At 41.4% G+C, this 25,662-nt stretch overlaps 4 protein-coding genes and 1 long non-coding RNA gene across 10 annotated transcripts; 2 read left to right on the top strand and 3 right to left on the bottom strand.

The window, feature by feature from the left end:
- Positions 1-1,803: 1,803 nt before the first annotated feature.
- On the bottom strand, positions 1,804-4,995 carry LOC143375095 (uncharacterized). 3 transcript variants are annotated; one of them, XM_076823857.1, is made up of 2 exons: positions 4,677-4,995; positions 1,804-3,987 (listed from the first exon to the last, which is right to left on the bottom strand). In XM_076823857.1, exon 2 carries the CDS (start codon positions 3,765-3,767, stop codon positions 2,520-2,522), a length of 1,248 nt encoding a protein of 415 aa, XP_076679972.1. In that variant the 5' UTR covers positions 3,768-3,987; positions 4,677-4,995; the 3' UTR covers positions 1,804-2,519. The 3 variants fall into 3 exon arrangements, with proteins under 3 accessions (XP_076679972.1, XP_076679973.1, XP_076679974.1); XM_076823858.1 differs by lacking the exon at positions 4,677-4,995 and adding an exon at positions 4,464-4,602; XM_076823859.1 differs by lacking the exon at positions 4,677-4,995 and adding an exon at positions 4,095-4,431.
- Positions 4,518-14,775, top strand: LOC143375104 (uncharacterized). 4 transcript variants are annotated; one of them, XR_013086804.1, is made up of 3 exons: positions 4,518-4,645; positions 5,234-5,317; positions 7,450-7,821. It is a non-coding gene; the product is annotated as an uncharacterized LOC143375104 (long non-coding RNA). The 4 variants fall into 4 exon arrangements; XR_013086805.1 differs by lacking the exons at positions 4,518-4,645; positions 7,450-7,821 and adding exons at positions 5,002-5,145; positions 14,450-14,775; XR_013086806.1 differs by lacking the exons at positions 4,518-4,645; positions 7,450-7,821 and adding exons at positions 5,002-5,145; positions 14,450-14,473 and having other exon boundaries at positions 5,234-5,312.
- Positions 7,396-11,896, bottom strand: Clc-b (chloride channel protein 7). Its single transcript, XM_076823834.1, has 12 exons — positions 11,462-11,896; positions 11,104-11,229; positions 10,819-11,017; positions 10,483-10,736; positions 10,226-10,403; positions 9,304-9,828; positions 9,075-9,244; positions 8,827-9,006; positions 8,533-8,742; positions 8,202-8,447; positions 8,043-8,123; positions 7,396-7,972 (listed from the first exon to the last, which is right to left on the bottom strand). The coding sequence occupies exons 1-12, from the start codon at positions 11,609-11,611 to the stop codon at positions 7,871-7,873; spliced, it is 2,421 nt and encodes an 806-aa protein (XP_076679949.1). The 5' UTR covers positions 11,612-11,896; the 3' UTR covers positions 7,396-7,870.
- Positions 7,548-7,821, top strand: LOC143375105 (uncharacterized). The gene has a single exon (XM_076823881.1). The coding sequence runs from the start codon at positions 7,548-7,550 to the stop codon at positions 7,659-7,661; it is 114 nt and encodes a 37-aa protein (XP_076679996.1). The 3' UTR covers positions 7,662-7,821.
- Ift46 (intraflagellar transport 46) lies at positions 14,000-25,325 on the bottom strand. Its single transcript, XM_076823873.1, has 3 exons — positions 23,847-25,325; positions 23,601-23,792; positions 14,000-14,937 (listed from the first exon to the last, which is right to left on the bottom strand). Exons 1-3 carry the CDS (start codon positions 24,083-24,085, stop codon positions 14,361-14,363), a joined length of 1,008 nt encoding a protein of 335 aa, XP_076679988.1. The 5' UTR covers positions 24,086-25,325; the 3' UTR covers positions 14,000-14,360.
- Between the last annotated feature and the right edge of the window lie 337 nt (positions 25,326-25,662).

The following is a 25,662-nucleotide window of genomic DNA, read 5'->3' as shown; positions in this document are numbered from 1 at the left end:
GCAATGCGAGCATATTTTTCATTGCGCGCGCTAGGCTGGGCGCACAGTGTCGTCGTTAAACGATCGGCCCGTAGCAAATTGTGTCGAGTATGTTGGCCACTGGCTATGGAAAGGAGGAATCTGCACTGGAGCCATTCGGTAGGATCGTGACAGTCGATAGATATGCTTTGTTGTTTGAAGCGTGGCACTATGTTATAGCACGTACCCATGGTTTATAGATTCTTTTCGAAGTGTACATGATATTTGACCTTAGTGGAGCCTCCGAACCATACTAGGAACTCTATTTATACATTCACATAATGTAGCTGAGAACGTACTTATCGATTCTATTACTTCCGACGCTACGATTAACACCTCCGCGGGTAAACGTTATTTTCAAACACGCCTATAGTTTCTGCAGCTGTTCTTGCTTCGTTTAAGCTGGACACGAAATCGTAAGAGCTCTAAAGCATCGCTGTGAAATCTTAGCAGGGTGTATGGGATAAATCGGATCGATGCAGTTTTTCTTTCTTTTTTTTTTGTTCCTTCTTTTTTTTCATACTTTTTTCCGTTGTCGTTAAAAAATTACAGTTAATGAGTGTCAAAGTAGACGCATGAATCTGCTCTATGACTTCAAAATCGCAACTATTACGAGAATGGTAAGATATTTTTAATTCCAAAGTATTGTACACACCTAAAGATCTGATTTTTTTTAGGATTTTAGTGCGTTTACTACGTAACGTTATTATAAGTACAAAATGTTTCTCTATGTAGTTTAAGATATGTAATAAGTTGAAACAAGAAAAGGAATATATCTATCAGAGAATCACAGGTGCTGGGTTTTTTTAAAAGACGGAACAGTATAATGTAAGATCGATTGAATAGTTCGTTTATGTTATTACTCGAGCAAGTCCCCAACGTAAAGTACACTGTCAGATGTATGTTTGATGAATAAGAGATTCTTGAATCAAAAATCCAACTCTAATAATTTTTTATTACCACTGCACTATCTCATCCATGATTTTGATTTGTTGTCGTTCAGCTTTGGTTTTATAAAACGGCAAGTGTCTTTCGCAGCATTTTATTTATTAAGGCTTGAAAACAGTTTCGTCGTAAGTTCGTCCTACGCTATTTTCCTCTGCAGGCTCATATTAATTATAATAACGAAGATTCGAGGTATATCAAATATATATATATTTGATATATATATATTTGATATAGTATTAATATTATTATTATTATTCGAATGGAATATTGAAAGTGAGAAAATTAACTGATCCAACTAAAAGTACTGTTTCTTTCTAATTATTTCTAACACTAAATTCTTTTCCTGTTCACAATCAAGCAGGTAGGACCACTTACACTATATTTTCGTATTTTTTTAATAACTTTTATTCTTTCTGTAAAATCTTCCGCCATCGATATTTATTACTATTATATTAATACCTCCTCGCATATAAAAATTAAACTTTAAAAATGCTTTGTAAATTGACAATTTGCAAGTTTTTATTCTACTGAGAAGTTAGAAAGTGAAACTAGAGAGTAATTAAAAAAAAAAAAGTATAACCACCGCATTGGGATTTGAACACCCGACCTCCTGATTACAACTCATCCGCTCGAGTTTCGGCAATGTCGATTGGTAACGAAAAGAGTCGAATGGAGCCGATGATTCTGACATCACTGCCACGTCCCACGATTTTGGCACCACTGGCCTCAGTAGCGCGCAAAAGGAGAAAGCGTGAACTATGTTACGTAACATCCTCGCGCTAATTTTTAAACTGATCGACGCACAAGTAATTGAGGGTACTAAATCAACGCACAGTATTGTAGAAAATGGTTTTTCTTTTTTATTCAGATTGTAGTCAGTTATATTCAAGGATTATACTTTCCATAGGTACATTTTGTTTGATAAACTTTTTTCTGCATGTATACCATAGGTAATTACTAGGTACCCATAGTTTCAACCAAAAATGCAATAAGCTCTCCTTAGAAAATATAAATGAAGACTTTTCAGTGTACAAATGGTTTCTGCTTAATATTATTCTTCCTATTCGCTAAATTAAAACCTTAATTACAAAGGAACGATCCCTTCATGATCTGAATCTATGCATAGGAAATGGTCTTTAAGTCTTCACTAGTAATAATAGTAATAGAAAAAAAAAGAACGAAAGAGAGGGAAACGGATCTCTTTTCTCTTTTATTTAATTTATACCCAATATTATGCATTGTTAATTGATTAATTTCTTGTAGGCATCCACAGAAGTGTACATTCTCTCCCCGGAAATCAACGCGATCACTATTGAAACTGATATTAAGTTGTACAGCTACTATTTTTCCCAGCGTCTTATACTTTACTTTGTTAAACTTACAATTGATAAGATCGTATAAAATATAAAACAGTCAGTATTAGATGTTCATGCACATTTTTGTGGATGCTAAGACACTCCCTTTAAAATATACTGCTGTACTCCATACAATGTACATAGTATTATCTTGTAAAATAATCTGCTAAAAATCTAGTCGCTAAGTGTATTGGCAGATCATTGCCGTGCATTATGTTCCGTTTCCAGTAGACATTCTCGTACAAGAATCCTAGCGTGCTGAATGCCCATCTTGAGGCGCTCAGCTGCACTGCGACTTCCAGCGTACGAAAGACGAATGTCTCTTCCAAGTTCCTCGATAATAACCAGTAACTGAGCGTATTTACCCTGTCCGGGTACAGTGGGGAAGTTTATCGTACTGGATGGGCTAGCCTGTGCTACCTGAACAGTTTGAACATTTTGCAAGTTTCTCGGGTTTGGCACAGTAATCACAGGCTCAGGAATTCGAGGAATCTCTGGTACCTTTGGCGGAGGTGGATCGTTCAACTTTGTTATCGTTATTTCGTTCAGCTTAGCCAGCTCCGTTAGCTTCGCCATCTCTGCCATTTTTGAATACTCAGGCATCTTAGTAATGTCATTCTGTATGTTAGCCATTTTTATCATTTCGTTCATCTTTGTCTTCTCGTTCATCTTCGCGATCTCTTTGGCCATCTCGTTAATCTGTGCAATTTCATTCAACTTCGTTATGTCGTTATTGTATTTAGCCATCTCCGTCATCTTCACCATTTCGTTTAATTTAGCTATCTCATTCATCCTTTGAACCTCATTGATCTTGGCCATCTGGGACATCTTCATCATTTCATTCATCTTCGCGATCTCGTTGATCTTCGTGATGTCATTGTATTTAGCCATCTCGGAGAGCTTCACCATCTCGTTCATCTTCGCGATCTCTTGCATCTTTATGTACTCCGTCGTCTTGGCGTACTCTGCCATTTTCTCCATCTCGTATCTCTTAGCCATGTCCTGAGACATCTTATTTAATTCAGTCATTTTGCTAAATTCAGCAAGTTGAGCCATTTGAACTATGTGCTCCGGTACCTTTCCCCTCTCCATCATCTGCTTCAGCTCCGCAGATATTTTATTCATATTCATCTCCGACATCTGAGCTATCGTCGCGGCGTCCGGCATTTTAGTAAGCTCCGCGATCTTGGAAATTTCTCTAGCTAAGTTCTCGTCCAGGCAGCGCTTTTTCTTGGCGCGATGCCTGGCCATGCGCTGAGCCTCCTGCATCCTTCTTATCGCCGCTTGCTCCTCGGTCTCCTTCGCCCTGGCGTTCTTCATCCTTTCCGCGGCGGTGTACAGTCTGATCGCTCGTTCCTCTAGTGTCTCTGCCCTTAACTTTTGTCTTCTGTATTCGCGCATTTCCCTTACCCTTTTAAGGTAAGACTTTTTCTTAGCCTTAGGCATAACACGTAATTATGCACGGTATAGGCACAGTCATTCCTATGGGCTGTCATTTTTGTAAACTTTGAGTACCAAACTATCCGTAAAATATATCCTGTGCATACGTTTCGGCCCAAAATCTAGCCAAAGCTTGTCGGCTCCCTCCGTACGCTCAGCAACTCTCCATACTTATAGACTCGTATATAAAATAAATATTACATTATCTCCGTGCGTTACAAATTATCTGTAACACAAAACGATAAAGTCGATTAAACTACGTCCCCTCGAGACAGTTCCCGGTACAAAGCCAATCAACAACATATCAATCTACATGTGTAGAAAATGTAGTACCCAATAACGAATTCCCTCTGTCATTCGGCCGCCGTCGAGCAAGTAAACAGAAATGTTCATATAAACGAGACTTATTTATGCTCGCGGGAAGAAAAGGGGCATCAACCTAGCGATCTCTTTTAAGGAATCCCGTTAACCACTTTCATCAGTGCGGGTGAAGGAAGAAAAAAAATAGAACCCATACGAAATTAATTGAATTCTCCACGTCCGAAAAAGACGCGGGTAACGAGCTCCAAATAGCGGAGAGGGCGGGCGGTGGGAAGAGGGGGGGGAGGGTGAAAATTCGGTAGCACGTGCGCAAAAATCAAGCGGCTAAATACTGTTTTCGAAATACGTGTGTGTATACGTGTGCGTGCGCGTGTCGGCTACCTGCGACGCGGTGGTCGCGCGCGCGCGCTCCCGCGTCGCCTCTGTGTGCTCGCGTGTGTGCCTTCCCCAAAATTCGAAAGAAGAGCGTCGTCAAGTGGCGCGCGGACGCGCATGCGCGCCAATCTAAGAACGCCGTCTTCTCTGGAACGTTCACCAATCACAACAATGGCGGACGCAATTCGGTCAGTCCACTGAAACGCACGATTAACCCACCGTGCAGCTAAACCGCGCTCCGGAACGATCCCATTTTATATCCGCGCGTCCCTCGCCGCGCCGCGCGACCGCCGATGCCGCCCGTGCCTGAAACCGTGCGGTTTTTCTCAAGATATACCGCAGACAAACGCACAAAAGCAATATCGGCCGACATGTAAGATTTTCGTTCGGAGCCACTTTAAGGGGCCAAGCGGGGTCGCCGATAGGCTGCGTGTGACGTGGTTGCGTTTATTGACCATAACCCCTTCCTACTCCCGTCTGCAACTTCACGACGGACAGGTGTACGACCTGAGAGGCCGCGAAACAATTGACCGTGCCGACCGCGTCTTAAAATACTCGACGACATTGTCGGGGAGCGGCGAAAACGCTTGCGGGATGCACGGGGCTGCCTTGTAATCGCTAACGGCCACCCGACCGGTTCCATCCGAACGATAAGATGATCCGTTCCTTGGGAAGCATTCGATTCATGGTAAAGCACCCGGGGCGCTTCGATAGAGCTTGCTCCTTCGGACGGAGCGAGAAAAATTTTCATGGGTCTTCTTTTCGGTTCTTTGCAGACCAGAGGATATACTCGCTTACGGTGAACTTGACCAGAGGGGATCGGCATTCTCGAGGGACATTCGAGTTACGAAAACAGTTTGGTAGCCCGCAGAATTTCACGTAATTTAGAATATATAACAGTAATGGTTGGTAGAAACGGTGGCAAGAACCGATTTAGGAGGCATTTCGAGTTCAGATCTCGCGACGCTTTAGGAACTCGGACGCTTCGGACTCGTCGATATGTTCGTGGGTAGATCGAAGGAACGACACGTTATTTGTGGTGCGGCTGTTTTATTGAAGTCTCATAGAGGGATTCCGATGATTCCTCGTGCTTAATCTACTCGTCAATTACAGATTTCGATTGCTTTGTTTTTATATGGAGTATTACTGTTACTACATCAATGAATTTTTTTTGTTATTACTTTCCTTGTACTCTGCGCTCATGTTCTTCTCGGCATTCAATTTGACACTTTTTGTTTTCTATTATCCACTGGTGCAGGAAAAATCGGGGAATATATCGTTCACAATTATCGCAATAGTTCATACTGAAGATGATCTTACCGTGTAATTGAATTTTGAAGGTTCGTAGAGAGCATATAATTAAGTTACCTATCTATTAAAAATTGTGGAATTAGTCGCGGACGAACTAATGCTCCGTGTTCATTTCTATCTCCAATAAGCATTCTCTGATCAGCATTCTCGCCTGTATAATGCCCGCTTTCAATCTCTCCGCAGAAGTTCTACTACCAGCGTACGCCAATTTGACGTCATTCCCTAATTCCTCTATAATCGCCAGTAACTGAGAATATTTACTTTGCCCGTGAGATGGATGTACAGCGATCGACGAATTCTCCACAGTCGAGTATGCTTGAAATCGTTCGATGCTCGGTACGCCAATGACGGAGCTGATGCTTTCAAACGCGATATTTCTTCTCTTTAGTTCCGATATCGCAGAGAGCTCTGTAAAGTTAATTATTTCCAGCATCTTTGCCTCCTCCGATGCTTTCTTCTTTCTGGCCCTGAACCTTGCCATTCTCTGCGCATCATGATATCTTCGTGTAATAGCTTCTTCTTCTGTTTCGTGCGCTTTTGTTATCGATGTGCGTGCACTTCTCTTCCTTTCGCCACTTGATTTATGCTGCTTCTTCACGCGCGGTGTACCTTTATTTCTGTTCCACTTGTAACCATTCATTTTACCTTGAGACACTCCCTTCCGCTGCTTTCTCGATTTTACAAAAATTGCATGGCATGCATTCAAATTTGCCTCCTTTATTTTTTTCTCGAGATACGCGCACGCGTTGCGCGCGCCTGATTTAAAAGCCAATCACAGGAATAGCTGATCGCCGTAGTTAGCGGTGTTGAATTTTCGAATCGTGTGCATCGCGACGGGATACCTTTAACGATAATAATTCGTTCTCGATTTACGTTAAGCGCTCAACTATTGCGCCGAGATAAAATACTTGCGGTTGCTGGGACGCTTTTGGGAGAGAAAAAGACCATCTTACCTGCACGTGAGGCTATAGGGCTATGCGCTCTTTCCGCTGCCACAGTTTCGCGAAAAAATTCTCGAGTCTCGCTTTATTGGAGATTAGAAAGAGATAGCTTTACCCGCTCTTGCTGTATGTATTATAGTCTCAAGGTGATTCATTCCCGAAATAGGGACCTATAATTAATTGGCGGCATTTCTTATATATTCGGTCTCGTTAGATATCGATAACATTTTCGCGGGAATTGCGTTCTACTAATGTTCCACTGTAATGCCGTTTATTAATCCTCGAAAACGTACCTGCCAATGTTTCCTTTCGTCATCTTATATGGATGCATAGTAGTTACCTCTTTTATTACGCATAAGTTAAGGATACATTAATAATGGATAGACGTAGATAGTTGTTAAACGAAATTGTATGGGAGTCGTATACACACATATATTTTTGAAACCGATGATTACCTGCAAAGTGTCGACTGCTTAAAGTGTATAAAAATTATATATATATATTTATATATGTTTAGGAGTGACTCACGATAGTCGTATTTTACTGATACTACGCAATACTGCAATATATTCTACGTGTACGTAATATTGTTAAAATAAATGTTAGATCTATACGCGGTATAGTTCTTAGCGAAGTCTTTCGATATGCTGACGATAGTATAGGTGAAAAGAACTGTTAGGCAAATATAAAGAAATAGATTTATATTGTTCTCTACAACAAAATATTTTTTCATGTTCCAGGTTGTACATAAAGGTTTCGAATGTTATGTTGCATAAGTTACAATCACTAGAGGTGTTCACACTACAGGATACCAGTCCTAATAGTGGAATAGATTAATATGTACATTCCGTCGTACGAATACTATTTCCTTTTGCTGCTAGTAATTCTCCCGGTATATCTGTTCTTTAAATTATGGTCTTGGCTAGGCTGGCAATTGTTTGTAAATAATTAATACTATATGTATATCTTACCGTGGGATAATTTCATTTGGGTGTCTCTTCCAACACTTCGGCCTTCGAAGCGTTGATCGAGATTCTAGCCCCACGCGGCGTAAAAATCTTTCTTATGTGTACACAAGAGCGGAATATATGCGTATGATATATTATTAAAAATCGTAGTAAATTATTATCAAACTTCCTATCCTTCTAAGGAACATTAACGTTAAATCTTATTAGTAATTAAAAGCTCGTCCAAGCCCATTCGTCCTCTGTGTTTCCATATCCTAAATCTGGCAACATCTTTTCGTGTAATAATTCCGATTACCTGAAGCAAGTCCAAAGATATAATCTCCCTTCCAATATAACATTTCATTAAACATATAAATCGTTGATACCTCGTTTGTTTCGTTCACTACTGGCAGGTGGCGAAGCCCTAGAGCTCTGAAGAGCCTAAATGTTCGTGGCAGTGTTGCGGACTAAAAGGAAATTATTGTCATAAACAATTCGAAGGGATTGCTTGTTCGCAATGTCGTGAATAGAATATTAATACTAACGTGCTGTAACGTGTAAGGGGAAGGATTCATAAAGGGTCTCAAATCTATCGTATAAGTTTTCTCTTCGTCAGTTACGGTAACTTGTTCAATCGTTGGATACCTAGGGTACTCGTCTCTGAACATTTTAATGCCCAAATCTTTGTCCCAGCTTTCTGCGTATTCATTGAAGATCTTATTTTGCAGTAACACTATCAGTTGGGAGCGTAGTATCAAGCCCCGAAATCGCCCATAAGAGTGTATTTCACTCTGAAAAGTAAAAACGAAATTTTCCAAAACGATAAACACATATAACCGGTTTGGTATAAAATGGTATAAGTCCTATATTTGTTACCTGATCGCTACTGGGGGGGTCAACTACGGGAAATCCATTAAATGTTACGCATTTAAGAAGTTCCACTATATGTCCTACATTGTCTAAAGTTTTTAGCGTTACTACAGGGTAGCTCATTATTTCACTGGCATGTATATTGTTCGACAACGGTGGAGCTTCCCATGGTAATATCGGGATCCCAGCCATTTGTATGTGAGTTTCATAAATTCCCTGAAGACAAAGCAACGCTATACTATTCCAATCACTTCCAATGATTTAAGAGCACCAGACAAGTATCGATATGTATTTACGTGCCTCGTTAAAAAAGTCGCCAACCCATTTAGCCATAATGAGGACTATTATAACTGGCAAGCCGAAAGATATCCCTTGAGTAGCTTCTATGAGTATAGCCGTCAAACTTATGGTCATTCTAACTACTCCGCCTAGTTGTGCAGCTGCACCTAGTAAGGCATATTTCCCAGGGTCTAGAACAACCTGCAATAATACATAGCAGTTGATGCTCCACCTCGTTCGCCGACTTCGTCTTTATGTTCTCTTCTTACACAATCCGGGAATAGTTTCGAGAGGCATGATCCTATTAGTCTGCCCCACGCAGACCCTATTAAGAGAGACGGGATGAAAAGTCCACTGGACATAGAGAGACCAAAGGTGAAAACAGCCAGGAAAAAGTAAATCACAACGAAAATAGCTAAAGTCATGTCGTTGTGAGAACCTGCGAAAAAAAAGATTTATTAAATGCAGGCTCGATTTCATGCGTCGCCAGTTTATTACCTTTGGGGTCATGAAACAAGGATCGTACACTACTTTCTGGCGTTTGGAACCACAAAGCTGCCACTGTGTTATATTCGCCTTCGTTGCAGTACATCCGAATTGGATATTTGGTGGGATCTTGGCCCAGCGGCTGGCAATCGTTTAAAAAATAAATCATCGTGAATCCCATTGTCGCGCTTAGTATGCCAATTGAAATAGCTTCCACTACTTTCAGCCACTTCCTTTTAATGCATTTCAGACGGAAACAGGTGATTTTGTAGTTCAGGTAGTTCCAACAACTGCCTAGGAGGCCGCCTATCGTCCCCATTATCATAAACAGGGGGATTTCGTAAATGTGATAAGGTATCGTGTCGAATTTCCCCAGGTTTAGCAAGCCCGGGTAAGAAAGATCACCGGGTCGTCCGTGATAAGTACTAAGAACAATATTTAACGTAAATGTCGTGATCATACTGGCGAAGAATGTTCTCCATGTCAGGCTTTGATTGAAGAAGCTAGTCCCCTCTTCGATGCTAAATAATACTCCACCTAAATTAGTTTAAATAATTCATTAGTGTTTTCACCACACGTGTTGTTTTTAGGGGTGGGTTTGAAGCTACTTCGTAAATTCTCGAAACTCGAATCCGAAACTCTCGTAACTTGAAGCGTTGATTCTGTTTTGCAAGTGGAATATCTTGCTTTAAGAACTGCAGCCAGCAAAATTTTTGCATAAATCTCTATTGACCGCAGTTAAACAAAATACAAAGAAAAATATAACATACAAATTCTCGAGGCACGCCGCGAATGATTCTTTATTCGTCGATTTCATACTTTTGCTTATCTAGCTTTCGAAAGTTTCGAATTCTTAATACTCGAAACTTTCTTGGGGTTTCAAGGTTTCGACGCTTCGAGAAACCCATCCCTAGTTGTTCTCCTTATTGCTCACCGATCGGTGCTCCAAATGCAGCAGATACACCGCACGCTGCACCCCCTGACACAAAATCTCGTTTCTCATGGTCCTCTCTAAAATACTTGAATATTCTCAAATCTTTTTTGAACGTGGTGCTTTTTCCCTGCGATATCCCTGCTGCCACCACAGCCCCGGAATGTATCATAGGTCCTTCCTACAAGAAGCATCATCGTAGCGTATGTTAGAACGCATCTTAGCAAACAGTAGCAAAAGCAACAATGAGCAATATTTACCTTTCCACCGGCTAGACCTCCCACCACTGTACAGATTACTCCAATTGTTTTTACCACTAGCGTTTTAATGCGAACAACCCGAGGTACTTTAATTCCATTTAAGTAACATTTCACCTGTGGGATGCCGCTACCTGCGGCTACAGGTTCCACGTACGTTACCAAAATAGCCCCTATTAAAATAGGTACCGAGTTTAGAACCACCCATATGAAATACGGTAGCCATAAACAGTTATCTAGCACACATTGATCTACATCTGTTACAAACTGTAAGAAACAATAACGAAGTTTACATTCATTTCTCTCCACGTCCACCCGTATGCTAGCGTCAAAGGATACAGGACTTGAGGCACCCATATTTCAGGTTCGACAATTGTTCTATGGAAATATCTACGAAGCCCGCGATGAGAGCTGTGAAAATGCCAATCAATAAGAATATGGACCATCTGGCGAAATTCTTTTTAACTACAAACTTGTATCCCTTCTGCCCTTCTTCATCTTGCAACAGACGATTCTCACAGGGATCGTAATCTAGACACTAGAGAAGAAACAGAATTCATTTCAAGAGTTGCTTACAAGGTACGACGCATACACGCTAACAATAATATATCAGAAGCATGTTACCTCGTAATTGGTCGATAAGAAATTAGTGGCTCCGGGCCTGATTTCTTGCGCGTTTTGCTTCCTCGGATTCGTAATTGTCTCCGCAATGTTTGGCAAAGGCACGCTCCCATGGCCGTAGATGTCGTTCTATCGAGAAGGAGACAAAGCGTTACAGGTGAGTGCCTGAAAAAGCAGCGTTATGCTGCACTCTGCGTCATATATTGGAAATGTTTCCTCGTTCCTGCTCTGATATGAGAACAACAGGAGGGACAAGTTGTGCGAATGGTGGAGGGTGTCAGGTAGGTTAGACACTAGAATGAAAAAAGGGCAGGAACAAACGTCCATGTGCGTGGTGCAGCGGGACTGTCGTGTTCCTTACCCGACTCTGTACAGTAATGTCATCGTCCGACGGTGAATTCTTCCTCGGTTCCAACAATCTTTCTCTGTCGTCCTCGATCACGTAACTGTCAACACTGTCATCGATGCTGCTGTTTATTCTCACGTTAACGTGCGTCGACGGGTCCGTCATCTTCGAAGCGCGAATATTTGGCTCGCATGTTACGAACGGGAGAACGTGGAACGTCGAGTCGAATTATTGCGTGTGCGTGACATTTACTCCGCCGTTTATCGCAGCGTCAGCACGCTGTGCCTGCTCGAGGAAGATAGAATTACAAATTCCCAGTCACGTGACTAATACTATGATTCATGGTTCAATGGAAGCGGTGCTCGATTCGTGATATTCTCCTATTATTCGATCGTCCTAAATCGAGTGGATGCGTCCGTTTTGTCCGGTTCGTATTGCGTACGGGGGTAGATTTAGTGAAGGCCTTGGTGTCAACATATGTCGTCATTTTATTCGGGATTTATAGCGTCGGGAATGATCGACAGGGACGAGGAAGTTGGGAGGCACTGATCTACGGCGACGATTCAGGAAGTCTGCTGTACTGACAGAGTTTGACAATATGTCATCACAGACAGGGCCGTTTTAGGATCGTCATAGGCCCTAGGCACTTTTGCATAAAAACTGTATTTGTAAGCCCTTTCAATTTATTGTTCACGTCATTCAATTGTTAATATATTTACATTATTTTTTAAATTATATTATATATTCAATTTTGTTCTTGTTATGTTAGGGTACAGTCCTATTTAAAATTTCATTTCTAGACTTTCGTAGGCCCCTGTAGGTTCGTAGGCTCTAGGCACAGTGCCCACTAATATGATTACACAATTACATTTCAATCGTAATTTGTAATTAGATTACATTTTTCCCAACTCCGTGTACTGATAATGGTAATGCGCAAGCGTTTCTTATCAACGCCTGCAGTCGGCTGACCCGACACGCAAACAGAATGGGACAATGGCGTTATTAAGGAATTCATGATTCTGTAGGAGAATATTAGATAACAATGTGGAATAAAGTGTTGTTATAAGAGGCCTCGGTTTTTAGAAAAATATCGTCAATGTTGTCGAGTACACGTGGACTAAACTTGGCTGAGGCTATGAATCATTCGCATCTATCTCCCCATTTCAAGATAAAAGATTTAAAAACACTAAAACGCTCCTTTACGTAGAATTTTAATTTATTCATTTAAAAATAGAGTACACTCTAGATTATTGTTTATAATTTTATGGATAGAGTGTTAAAGACTAAGAATTCGTAACAATTAAAGGTACCGAGTCAAGAGTTTTTCTTCCAATTTTTCCCCGAAACGGAGCCTGATGTGAAAAAATTTCTTTCAATATTTTCGACATATTTTTTTTTATATAGGATTATATCAGTCTTTCTAGATGCGGCATTAGTTACGAGAGGCTTAGTATAATCGCAACAGATATGCTGCAATTACAAATTGTGGATATTAAATTAGCATGATAACGAACACAGAATTCTTATTCTTATTATTCACAAATGTTGTCTTCCGCCTACTAATCAATATACTACGCAATCGATAATGTAATCGTAGCAGTTTTTGTAAACCCGTGCAGTGACTCAATTAACGAGCCCGATTACATTATCAGTATCGCGAATTACACGCGTCAGAATTCGTTTCCACTGACAAGGGAACATCCCGAACCCGGGAATTCAAAAAATTCTGATACTTCGTGAATATGTAGGGAATTTCCCCCTGATTACAACGCAATTTTTGTTTGCTGCCCAAATTCACTCTAAGAGGGTGTAATTGACCCCTGAAAATCCGGTTATTTTCCGATTTTCTGTTATAACTCGTGAACTGTAAAATATTTTTTTTTACCAAATGATAGATCTAATTAAAAGAAGTAAATTTTGTCTCGAAACTTTTTTTCTGTCTCTTACATTTCACGAGTTATAACACAAAATCGGAAAATAGCCGAATTTTCGGGGGTTAATTTCACCCCCTTCGAGTGAATTTGGGCAGCAAAAAAATTTGCGTTGCAATCAGGAGGAAATCCCCTACATATTCGCAAAGTTTCAGAATTTTTTGAATTTTCGTGTTCGCGATCTTCCCTTGTGAGTGGTAAGCGACTAGTTAACAAGGGCCAGCATACGTATTTCACAAAACCATCGTGATCTCCAGCAGCTTCCAATCCTCCCTTTACACTCCTTCGCCTGAAACTACATCTTTGACAGGAAAAACATACATTCACAAAAGGCAACATCCCACTGGGGTGGATTTTGAGATTTGGCACCCCTAAGCTAACAAGCGTCTACCGCCCTCTTTCCGTGAAATCTCATCAAAGGAATTGGAAAAAGTTTAAACACGAGGGCTTGGGATAACTTTAAAAACAATTCACTTTTTTTCATGTAGAGAATTAGCGAAAACTCACATGTGAGTAGCCATATTGAATTAATTTTGAAATTGTCTCGACTCTTTTCAAGCAAAATAAATATTTTGAAAATATATATTTGAAATATTTTCTATTCTATTTAAATATTTCTAATCTATTTTAAATATTTTTTATACTTTTAATATTTTCAATTTCAAAATTAATTCAAAATATTTATTTTGCTTGAAAAGAGACGAGACAATTTCAAAATTAATTCAATATCGCTACTCACATGTGAGTTTTCGCTAATTCTCTACATGAAAAAAGTGAATTGTTTTTAAAGTTATCCCAAGCCCTCGTGTTTAAACTTTTTCAAATTCCTTTTGCTGAGTCGCACCCGAAAATTCGCCGCCCCTGAAAATTTGTCGCTCCCAAAAATGTGCAGCCTACTATACACAAATCGGCCCCCGACATCCCACCAATCCTCGTCTTCAAATCTAAAAACATCCTTCACAGAGATTCCACCCCCTCCAAGTTCAATACTTCTGGGCCCTGGCGTTCCGCACTTCCAAGTGAAGGGTGAAAAGCGTGTGAAGCGCCTCTAATCTGTAGTCCTCCTCGACAGGAATATCGAGAAGATTGCAAACGACATCAACGAGTCGAGGTAGCTCGCAGTCCAGTTGTGCCAGGTCCAATTCAGCTTCGTTTAGCCTCTCCTCGACCTCGACAGGCCATTGCTGGAGCAAGGAGTCTATATCGGGCATGGGTCTCGCCAGATGAACGGCCGGGGGGTGTTTGCTTCTGTGAAGCTGATTGATATCGTCGATCCACTTGTCGATGGACCGCCCGTTCTTCTCAGCGTCCTCGATCCTCTTCACCAACGCCTGCCTGGACGCGCCAGCGCTCCTCAGGTGGCTGCGCAGTTGCAGGTGCAACACGGCTGGGTCGGACTGGTCGGTGCAGGGCTCGTCGAGGACAGCCAGGCCTATTTTATCCTCGACAGCGTCGGGTCGCGGTATCTTTATGAAGGCGTCTATGTCGCCCACTGCGGGGATGAAATCGGGGATGAAGGGTATCAGCTTGTAGTTCAGCTCGATCTTCTGTGGAGTGTACCTGAGATCAGAAGATTAGTGATATTAAGGGGGTATACACGTCACGTGACCTGGCCGATTCGGCAGGTCAGTATTACAGCATTTTTTTCTGCACAGATGTGGTAATACCGATAGATCGACGATTACCCGGTGAACGCGAGAGGGAGCTGTTTGCTATTTCTGTATTCTATTCTGAATAAGGAAAGAAATTCTCAGCTGTTCCGTTATATTTATAAAAATTTAAACGGAAAGTCGGCTGGTACTGTAAACGTAGAAAATTCATTGTACATTTTAATTACTTGAAATGTGTTTATGCTACAATATTCTACGTTAGCAGTAAGGAATTCTAAGTGAAAAGGGAAAATAGATGAGGGAATGTCCCCAGAAAATGAAACTTGTTAGGTTAGACATTTCTTTATTAGCAAAGCACCGATACAGAACATGAAATACACTTATTACACGTCCTCTGCAGAAAGCAGTTATCAACAAACATTATATATACAAAATTGTATTAAATGTTGAATTGGGCTAGTGAAAATGCGCAGACTGGATGCGCGTGATTATTATGTGGTCGGCTCCTCGAAGTGACAGAAAATATAACTAAATATATGCTATATGACAACAAATGTTTAGTGGCTACTTCAGCTTCAAAGGCATCGCCATAAAGTTGCAAATAAGAGGCGTTCGAAAATTCTTCGTCTCTTCGTTAAACAGTCACTGCCTCGAAACCTCTGCGCCACTTCTCGCTCTTTAATTTGCTCTCCGAAGACATTACTTAGTGCCACCTCTTTCGACATCATGTTCTCCTGTTACAAAGCCCAATTTTGTGCATTCTGGAAATTTTTGCTAGATTTTGGCCCAGGTATCAGGAGAACATGAAGCGGAGAGAGGTATTCTGAATTTCAGCTTCGAAGGCATCCTCGATTGTCTCTGCGAAGACGTTACTTAGTGCCACCTCTTTCGACATCATGTTCTCCTGTTACAAAGCCCAATTTTGTGCATTCTGGAAATTTTTGCCAGATTTTGGCCCAGGTATCAGGAGAACATGAAGCGGAGAGAGGTATTCTGAATTTCAGCTTCGAAGGCATCCTCGATTGTCTCTGCGAAGATGTTACTTAGTGCCACCTCTTTCGACATCATGTTCTCCTGTTACAAAGCCCAATTTTGTGCATTCTGAAAATTATTGCCAGATTTTGGCCCAGGTATCAGGAGAACATGAAGCGGAGAGAGGTATTCTGAATTTCAGCTTCGAAGGCATCCTCGACTCTCTCTCCGAAGACATTACTTAGTGCCACCTCTTTCGACATCATGTTCTCCTGTTACAAAGCCCAATTTTGTGCATTCTGGAAATTTTTGCCAGATTTTGGCCCAGGTATCAGGAGAACATGAAGCGGAGAGAGGTATTCTGAATTTCAGCTTCGAAGGCATCCTCGATTGTCTCTGCGAAGATGTTACTTAGTACCACCTCTTTCGACATCATGTTCTCCTGTTACAAAGCCCAATTTTGTGCATTCTGAAAATTATTGCCAGATTTTGGCCCAGGTATCAGGAGAACATGAAGCGGAGAGAGGTATTCTGAATTTCAGCTTCGAAGGCATCCTCGACTCTCTCTCCGAAGACATTACTTAGTGCCACCTCTTTCGACATCATGTTCTCCTGTTACAAAGCCCAATTTTGTGCATTCTGGAAATTTTTGCCAGATTTTGGCCCAGGTATCAGGAGAACATGAAGCGGAGAGAGGTATTCTGAATTTCAGCTTCGAAGGCATCCTCGATTGTCTCTGCGAAGATGTTACTTAGTGCCACCTCTTTCGACATCATGTTCTCCTGTTACAAAGCCCAATTTTGTGCATTCTGAAAATTATTGCCAGATTTTGGCCCAGGTATCAGGAGAACATGAAGCGGAGAGAGGTATTCTGAATTTCAGCTTCGAAGGCATCATCGACTCTCTCTCCGAAGACATTACTTAGTGCCACCTCTTTCGACATCATGTTCTCCTGTTACAAAGCCCAATTTTGTGCATTCTGAAAATTATTGCCAGATTTTGGCCCAGGTATCAGGAGAACATGAAGCGGAGAGAGGTATTCTGAATTTCAGCTTCGAAGGCATCCTCGACTCTCTCTCCGAAGACATTACTTAGTGCCACCTCTTTCGACATCATGTTCTCCTGTTACAAAGCCCAATTTTGTGCATTCTGGAAATTTTTGCCAGATTTTGGCCCAGGTATCAGGAGAACATGAAGCGGAGAGAGGTATTCTGAATTTCAGCTTCGAAGGCATCCTCGATTGTCTCTGCGAAGATGTTACTTAGTGCCACCTCTTTCGACATCATGTTCTCCTGTTACAAAGCCCAATTTTGTGCATTCTGAAAATTATTGCCAGATTTTGGCCCAGGTATCAGGAGAACATGAAGCGGAGAGAGGTATTCTGAATTTCAGCTTCGAAGGCATCATCGACTCTCTCTCCGAAGACATTACTTAGTGCCACCTCTTTCGACATCATGTTCTCCTGTTACAAAGCCCAATTTTGTGCATTCTGAAAATTATTGCCAGATTTTGGCCCAGGTATCAGGAGAACATGAAGCGGAGAGAGGTATTCTGAATTTCAGCTTCGAAGGCATCCTCGACTCTCTCTCCGAAGACATTACTTAGTGCCACCTCTTTCGACATCATGTTCTCCTGTTACAAAGCCCAATTTTGTGCATTCTGGAAATTTTTGCCAGATTTTGGCTCAGGTATCAGGAGAACATGAAGCGGAGAGAGGTATTCTGAATTTCAGCTTCGAAGGCATCCTCGATTGTCTCTGCGAAGATGTTACTTAGTGCCACCTCTTTCGACATCATGTTCTCCTGTTACAAAGCCCAATTTTGTGCATTCTGAAAATTATTGCCAGATTTTGGCCCAGGTATCAGGAGAACATGAAGCGGAGAGAGGTATTCTGAATTTCAGCTTCGAAGGCATCCTCGACTCTCTCTCCGAAGACATTACTTAGTGCCACCTCTTTCGACATCATGTTCTCCTGTTACAAAGCCCAATTTTGTGCATTCTGGAAATTTTTGCCAGATTTTGGCCCAGGTATCAGGAGAACATGAAGCGGAGAGAGGTATTCTGAATTTCAGCTTCGAAGGCATCCTCGATTGTCTCTGCGAAGATGTTACTTAGTACCACCTCTTTCGACATCATGTTCTCCTGTTACAAAGCCCAATTTTGTGCATTCTGAAAATTATTGCCAGATTTTGGCCCAGGTATCAGGAGAACATGAAGCGGAGAGAGGTATTCTGAATTTCAGCTTCGAAGGCATCATCGACTCTCTCTCCGAAGACATTACTTAGTGCCACCTCTTTCGACATCATGTTCTCCTGTTACAAAGCCCAATTTTGTGCATTCTGGAAATTTTTGCCAGATTTTGGCCCAGGTATCAGGAGAACATGAAGCGGAGAGAGGTATTCTGAATTTCAGCTTCGAAGGCATCCTCGATTGTCTCTGCGAAGATGTTACTTAGTGCCACCTCTTTCGACATCATGTTCTCCTGTTACAAAGCCCAATTTTGTGCATTCTGAAAATTATTGCCAGATTTTGGCCCAGGTATCAGGAGAACATGAAGCGGAGAGAGGTATTCTAAATTTCAGCTTCGAAGGCATCCTCGACTCTCTCTCCGAAGACATTACTTAGTGCCACCTCTTTCGACATCATGTTCTCCTGTTACAAAGCCCAATTTTGTACATTCTGAAAATTATTGCCAGATTTTGGCCCAGGTATCAGGAGAACATGAAGCGGAGAGAGGTATTCTGAATTTCAGCTTCGAAGGCATCCTCGACTCTCTCTCCGAAGACATTACTTAGTGCCACCTCTTTCGACATCATGTTCTCCTGTTACAAAGCCCAATTTTGTGCATTCTGGAAATTTTTGCCAGATTTTGGCCCAGGTATCAGGAGAACATGAAGCGGAGAGAGGTATTCTGAATTTCAGCTTCGAAGGCATCCTCGATTGTCTCTGAGAAGATGTTACTTAGTACCACCTCTTTCGACATCATGTTCTCCTGTTACAAAGCCCAATTTTGTGCATTCTGAAAATTATTGCCAGATTTTGGCCCAGGTATCAGGAGAACATGAAGCGGAGAGAGGTATTCTGAATTTCAGCTTCGAAGGCATCATCGACTCTCTCTCCGAAGACATTACTTAGTGCCACCTCTTTCGACATCATGTTCTCCTGTTACAAAGCCCAATTTTGTGCATTCTGGAAATTTTTGCCAGATTTTGGCTCAGGTATCAGGAGAACATGAAGCGGAGAGAGGTATTCTGAATTTCAGCTTCGAAGGCATCCTCGATTGTCTCTGCGAAGATGTTACTTAGTGCCACCTCTTTCGACATCATGTTCTCCTGTTACAAAGCCCAATTTTGTGCATTCTGAAAATTATTGCCAGGTTTTTGGCCCAGGTATCAGGAGAACATGAAGCGGAGAGAGGTATTCTGAATTTCAGCTTCGAAGGCATCCTCGATTGTGTCTGCGAAGATGTTACTTAGTGCCACCTCTTTCGACATCATGTTCTCCTGTTACAAAGCCCAATTTTGTGCATTCTGAAAATTATTGCCAGATTTTGGCCCAGGTATCAGGAGAACATGAAGCGGAGAGAGGTATTCTGAATTTCAGCTTCGAAGGCATCATCGACTCTCTCTCCGAAGACATTACTTAGTGCCACCTCTTTCGACATCATGTTCTCCTGTTACAAAGCCCAATTTTGTGCATTCTGGAAATTTTTGCCAGATTTTGGCTCAGGTATCAGGAGAACATGAAGCGGAGAGAGGTATTCTGAATTTCAGCTTCGAAGGCATCCTCGATTGTCTCTGCGAAGATGTTACTTAGTGCCACCTCTTTCGACATCATGTTCTCCTGTTACAAAGCCCAATTTTGTGCATTCTGAAAATTATTGCCAGGTTTTTGGCCCAGGTATCAGGAGAACATGAAGCGGAGAGAGGTATTCTGAATTTCAGCTTCGAAGGCATCCTCGACTCTCTCTCCGAAGACATTACTTAGTGCCACCTCTTTCGACATCATGTTCTCCTGTTACAAAGCCCAATTTTGTGCATTCTGAAAATTATTGCCAGATTTTGGCCCAGGTATCAGGAGAACATGAAGCGGAGAGAGGTATTCTGAATTTCAGCTTCGAAGGCATCATCGACTCTCTCTCCGAAGACATTACTTAGTGCCACCTCTTTCGACATCATGTTCTCCTGTTACAAAGCCCAATTTTGTGCATTCTGAAAATTATTGCCAGATTTTGGCCCAGGTATCAGGAGAACATGAAGCGGAGAGAGGTATTCTGAATTTCAGCTTCGAAGGCATCCTCGACTCTCTCTCCGAAGACATTACTTAGTGCCACCTCTTTCGACATCATGTTCTCCTGTTACAAAGCCCAATTTTGTGCATTCTGGAAATTATTGCCAGATTTTGGCCCAGGTATCAGGAGAACATGAAGCGGAGAGAGGTATTCTGAATTTCAGCTTTGAAGGCATCATCGACTCTCTCTCCGAAGACATTACTTAGTGCCACCTCTTTCGACATCATGTTCTCCTGTTACAAAGCCCAATTTTGTGCATTCTGAAAATTTTCGCCAGATTTTGGCCAATATATCAGGAGAACATGAAGTGGAAAGAGGTATACTAAATTTCAGCTTCAAAGGCATCGCCTTAAAGTTGCAAATAAGAGGCGCTCCAAAATTCTGCGTCTCTTCGTTAAACAGTCACTGTCTTGAAACATGTTCGCCACTTCTCGCTCTTTGATTTGCTCTCCGGAGACGTTACTTTGTGCCATCTCTTTCGATGGCATGTTCTCCTGTTACAAAACCCAATTTTGTGCATTCTGAAAATTTTTGCCAGATTAAGACCAATATATCTGGAGAATATGAAGCGGAAAGAGGTATTCTAAATTTCAGGTTCAATGGCGTTTCCTTAAAGCATTCCTTAAACATTAACGCACTGTTTAATCATGCAATTCCCTACTCTCCAACTCTATTCACCTTAACACATCACATCGCATCACATCACACTACTTACACATTGCTCTAATCTTAAGAACCAATCGCCATGCTAAGACATGCTAAAAAGAACACCTAAAATGATCCTTCGACACCGAGCTACTTTTAAAAATCTTCGCATTAATGCACTATTTTAAATATGCCATTCACTACTCTCAAACTCTATCGACTTTCATTCAAGGCTTCTACTTCTCTTCAGAGAGATTACTTTGCGCTCCTCTTTCCACGTCATGTTATCCTGTTACGAAGCCTGATTTTAGAGATATCTGAAAATTTTGGCCAGTTTTTGGTCCAATGTATTAGGAGAACATGAAGTGGAAAGAGGAATTCTAAATTTCAGCTTCAAAGGCATCACCTTAAGGGGGTAGACACGGGTATTGCAGCGCGCTGTATACCGACACAAACTGACCCGAAACATGGGTTCGGGATTTTTCGTTTTTCGTCCTTATATGAGCAGATTTGAGGCTGGGCGAGGTCTCATTCGAAAGAGGAAGGTTCAATGCGGAGCGCTCTGCTCATGGTTCAACGAGATTGTGTTGATATGTAATAATATCAGTGTCCAAAGTAAAGCAAAAGTCGACAAAATATACCCGCAGAATCCAAGCATTTTTAGGTCACTAAAAGAGTTTTGTGACTCAAACGGTGAGCAGAGCGCTTCGCATTGAATCTTCTTCTTTCGAATGAGACCTCTCCCAGGCCAAAATCTGCTCATATAAGAACGAAAAACGAAAAATCGTGACTACATTCCCAAATCAGAGTTCCGCCATATTGGCGATAATACATAGCAAGTCACGTGACAAATTTAGTTGTGGTAGTAGATACGAGATGGCGCCTACTCGGGAGGACTACCAACGTGGGTTCATAGCAAAACTGAAGCGATAGCTGGATATACGAGCCACAATAAAAGCATGATGTTTTCTGTCACTTCGAGGAGCCGACGGCTATACTTCCGAAAACCGGTCAAACCCGATTGGGCTGAAATTTTGCAAATAGCTTCATTTTGCATAAAAATAACGTTTGCGAGAAGGATTTTTGGCGACTCGAAAATTTTTTTTTTACCATTTCAATGTCATTCTCTATCTTACCGACAGAGCGGAGAATCGGATTCAACAGTTATTCAGTGCATTCTCCTTATTAATCTCCTAAAATCTATAAAACAGAGATCAACTTAGAAAGAGATATCAGCTTGATACTGGGTATTAGTATTGGTTTTGGGTTAGTTTGGGGCGGGGGGCGCGCGCCCGCTCGCGGGCGCGTAAAGCATGGTAGCGAACCGATGTGAGTTTACACGGGGCCAAGCTTCAATGCATTCTCCTTATTAAATTTGACTCAAATTTTGCAAAAATAAAGTGAATAATAAAGAGAATGTTTGAATAACTGTTGAATCCGATTCTCGACTCTGTCGGTAAGATAGAGAATGACATTGAAATGGTAAAAAAAAAATTTTCGAGTCGCCAAAAATCCTTCTCGCAAACGTTATTTTTATGCAAAATGAAGCTATTTGCAAAATTTCAGCCCAATCGGGTTTGACCGGTTTTCGGAAGTTTCGCCGAGCCGACCACATAATAATCACGCGCATCCAGTCTGCGCATTTTCACTAGCCCAATTCAACATTCAATACAATTTTATATATATAATGTTTGTTGATAACTGCTTTCTGCAGAGGACGTGTAATAAGTGTATTTCATGTTCTGAATAGGTGCTTTGCTAATAAAGAAATGTCTAACCTAACAAATTTCATTTTCTGGGGACATTCCCTCATCTATTTTCCCTTTTCACTTAGAATTCCTTACTGCTAACGTAGAATATTGTAGCATAAACACATTTCAAGTAATTAAAATGTACAATGAATTTTCTACGTTTACAGTACCAGCTAACTTTCCGTTTAAATTTTTATAAGTATAACGGAACAGCTGAGTGACCTTAAGGGGAGCTTCCGGTCTAGAGCCCCCCAAAATAGGCGATCTTTAGGAATTAATTAAAGGAAAACTACTATACATAATTTAATGGCAGTTTTTGCATTGTATTAAGGATATCTTAAGTTATAGAAATATATTTTTTGTTTTATCATTAATCATTACAGACGGCACTGGGGAGTCGTTAAAGTCAAGGCGTCAAAAAATTCATCCAAATCGGTGGGACCCCAAAAGTTATCCGATTCGACTGAAACTTTTTTTATTTTGAAGAATATACTTCTGGCTAGGGGGGATACCAGAAAAAAAATGCAAAAATGAAATTTTTTAAGAAAATAACGACACTTGAAGTTTGAAATCACTTTCCCCGTATATTTTTCGTCCTTTCAACGCCTTTGAAAATTATAAATTTTCAATTTTTTGTATTTTTTCTGGTTGCCCTCCTAGCCAGAAGTATATTCTTCCAAGTAAAAAAAAGTTTCAGTCGAATCGGATAATAACTTTTGGAAATACAGGTCCCACCGTTTTGAGAACACTGTTTCGAGAAAAACGCGTTTAAAGTTTTACGTGAGTGCCGAGTGGCCGCTACTCAAATGCCTATAACTTCGGGAATTTTACGAATTTCAACAAATCCTTTTAAACACGCATTCCTAAAGGTTTGAACGTTCGAAAAATGAAATAAAAAAAAATCGTCTTTTAGACCGGAACCTCCTCTTAACAGTGCAAAACAATCAGAGGTACCTCATGATATTCTGAAACAGTTCCTTCACTTCCGTGGACACTTCCAGATCCTCGAAATCCTTCGGACTATACATCTTGATTGGCTGCGCGTTCCCAGTTCCCTGGATCTCATCTTCGTCGCTTTCCTCGCTGTCTGAGGGATCGCTGCTGACCCCCATCGACTTCCCAAAGCTGTTTTCATTGTCCGAGTACCTGCAAGCGTGATTGTTTATCAGAAACTGCGCGTCGATCGCCGCAGAAGTCTACCTTCTGAAGTTCCGCTTCCCTCGCGGCGAGTCCGGCTCCACGGGTTTCGGCTTCACGGTGGCAGGGCTCTGCCTGATTCTCCTCGAGCTGGATGGCCTGCGACTCACCGGGCTCTGTATCTCTTCGGCGTTGCGAACCTCGATGCTCTCGTCGAACTTCGTGAACGCTGAGAGATCGTGCGTCTCTTCCTCGTCGCTGCTATCTTTCATGTCCATGGTATTTATTCTAACAATCACCATCCGTTTCCGAGAAAATCGTCAGCCGATTATTGCCGAGGTAACAATTACGTTCTCATCGCTGCCGGGGAACAGAGGATTCTAATCGGCGATTGTTTTGCCATTCATGTATTCGCTGTTTCTATGGCATCGTCGTGGGTCGATGAGCGCAGGCTTGGTCGCCGTCGAGCATGTTTCCTGGAGTTTCCATTGTTCGAAGCGTAAGGGATCACTTCAAGTCGGGTGTCAAGAAATACACTGCCGCGTTAATTCGAAAGGGCGTATCTATATTTCGGACGTACGTGAAATCGATCCCTGGTTGTTGAATGAAACAGCAGCAGTTGCAAAATATTAGCAATAAAAGAAATCGGATAAATAAATGTAAGAATTGAATGTCAGTGTCTTTCTTTCTACCTACTTGTACATTCACCAGGAAAGTGGCAAAAGGTAATGGATAGCCAAGGAAAATGCTTTGATTATGAAAGCTTGTAATATATTTTTACTTTGAATAAAAACTTTAATTCAATAAAGCGAACGAACTTTTGCACCGACCCAATGTAAATTTTGAAACGTTAATAAGTAGAACAGCTCTGTTATTCGAATAAATAGTTATAGGCAGTAAATTAGTGAACTAATTTAATCCATTTGAGTTCGGATAAATGGAGTTTCGCCGTGCCCAAATGTTATTTCATATTTGTGGACCACGTAGCTTAAGAGCACATTGGGGTTCACAAGCTCAGCGGAGTCGTAAAGTTGTTTAAACAGCTGATTACTTAAATTGCTTTAAGTAGTTTATTAAATGTTTCTTTCGTACCATCTGTCTCTTGGCAAGGTCCTTCAAGTAGTAAATTTTTAATCAATTATTTCGCCATTGAAGTGGAGCTAACTGTGCAGACTGGAGCGTTACGGTATTTGGTAACATCTTCCTACTTATCAGCTGCTATCTTTTTTCGCCCGAGTTTACGGTAATCGATGGATTATTGATCCCGATACCCAATCGCGCGGTTTCGCAAAAAAAAAAAATTCGTCTGGGTATAATAAAGCCATACTAATTTTTACAACGCAGCGATCCGCGTAGGGTCATAACAAGTTTACGACTATTCCCAGATAAAGCTCTCTCGATCTTCCTTACACTGTATTTGCCGATAACGCGCCCGCGGAATGAAATCCTTATCCCTGACGTAATTAATCGATGGCACATACGCAACGGTGCAAAGCTCTTTATTCGTGTTAATATTTGAACAACGGGTGTACACGTAAATACGGTCCCGTACAAACCCCCCGTTCCCAAGAAACAGCAATAAACGCAGGCTACGAGAAAGCGCGGTCTTAAAAACGTCGATAAAATTTCACTAGCAATAAACGGTCGCACAAAATACGTGTAAACGAACATTATTAATATCTGCGGAGCGTAGCGCACTTCTCGAAACGTAATCGAGTTATCACAAGACCGTTACCGATCACGGGCACCTGCTCCCAGGGCACTTTAATACAGAATCGAATTAAAAGCGATAAAAATCGGTAAATGGCTCGAAAAAAAAGAAACACGAGTAAACAGACTGAAACGCATCGCTGAATATTCTCCCAACGTACACCACCGA

The sequence above is a fragment of the Andrena cerasifolii genome, chromosome 12, assembly GCF_050908995.1.
Source record: "Andrena cerasifolii isolate SP2316 chromosome 12, iyAndCera1_principal, whole genome shotgun sequence".
Classification (NCBI taxonomy): Eukaryota; Metazoa; Arthropoda; class Insecta; order Hymenoptera; family Andrenidae; genus Andrena; species Andrena cerasifolii.
Note: the sequence above shows the minus strand (reverse complement) of the source record. Positions and strands in the feature narration are given on the sequence as shown.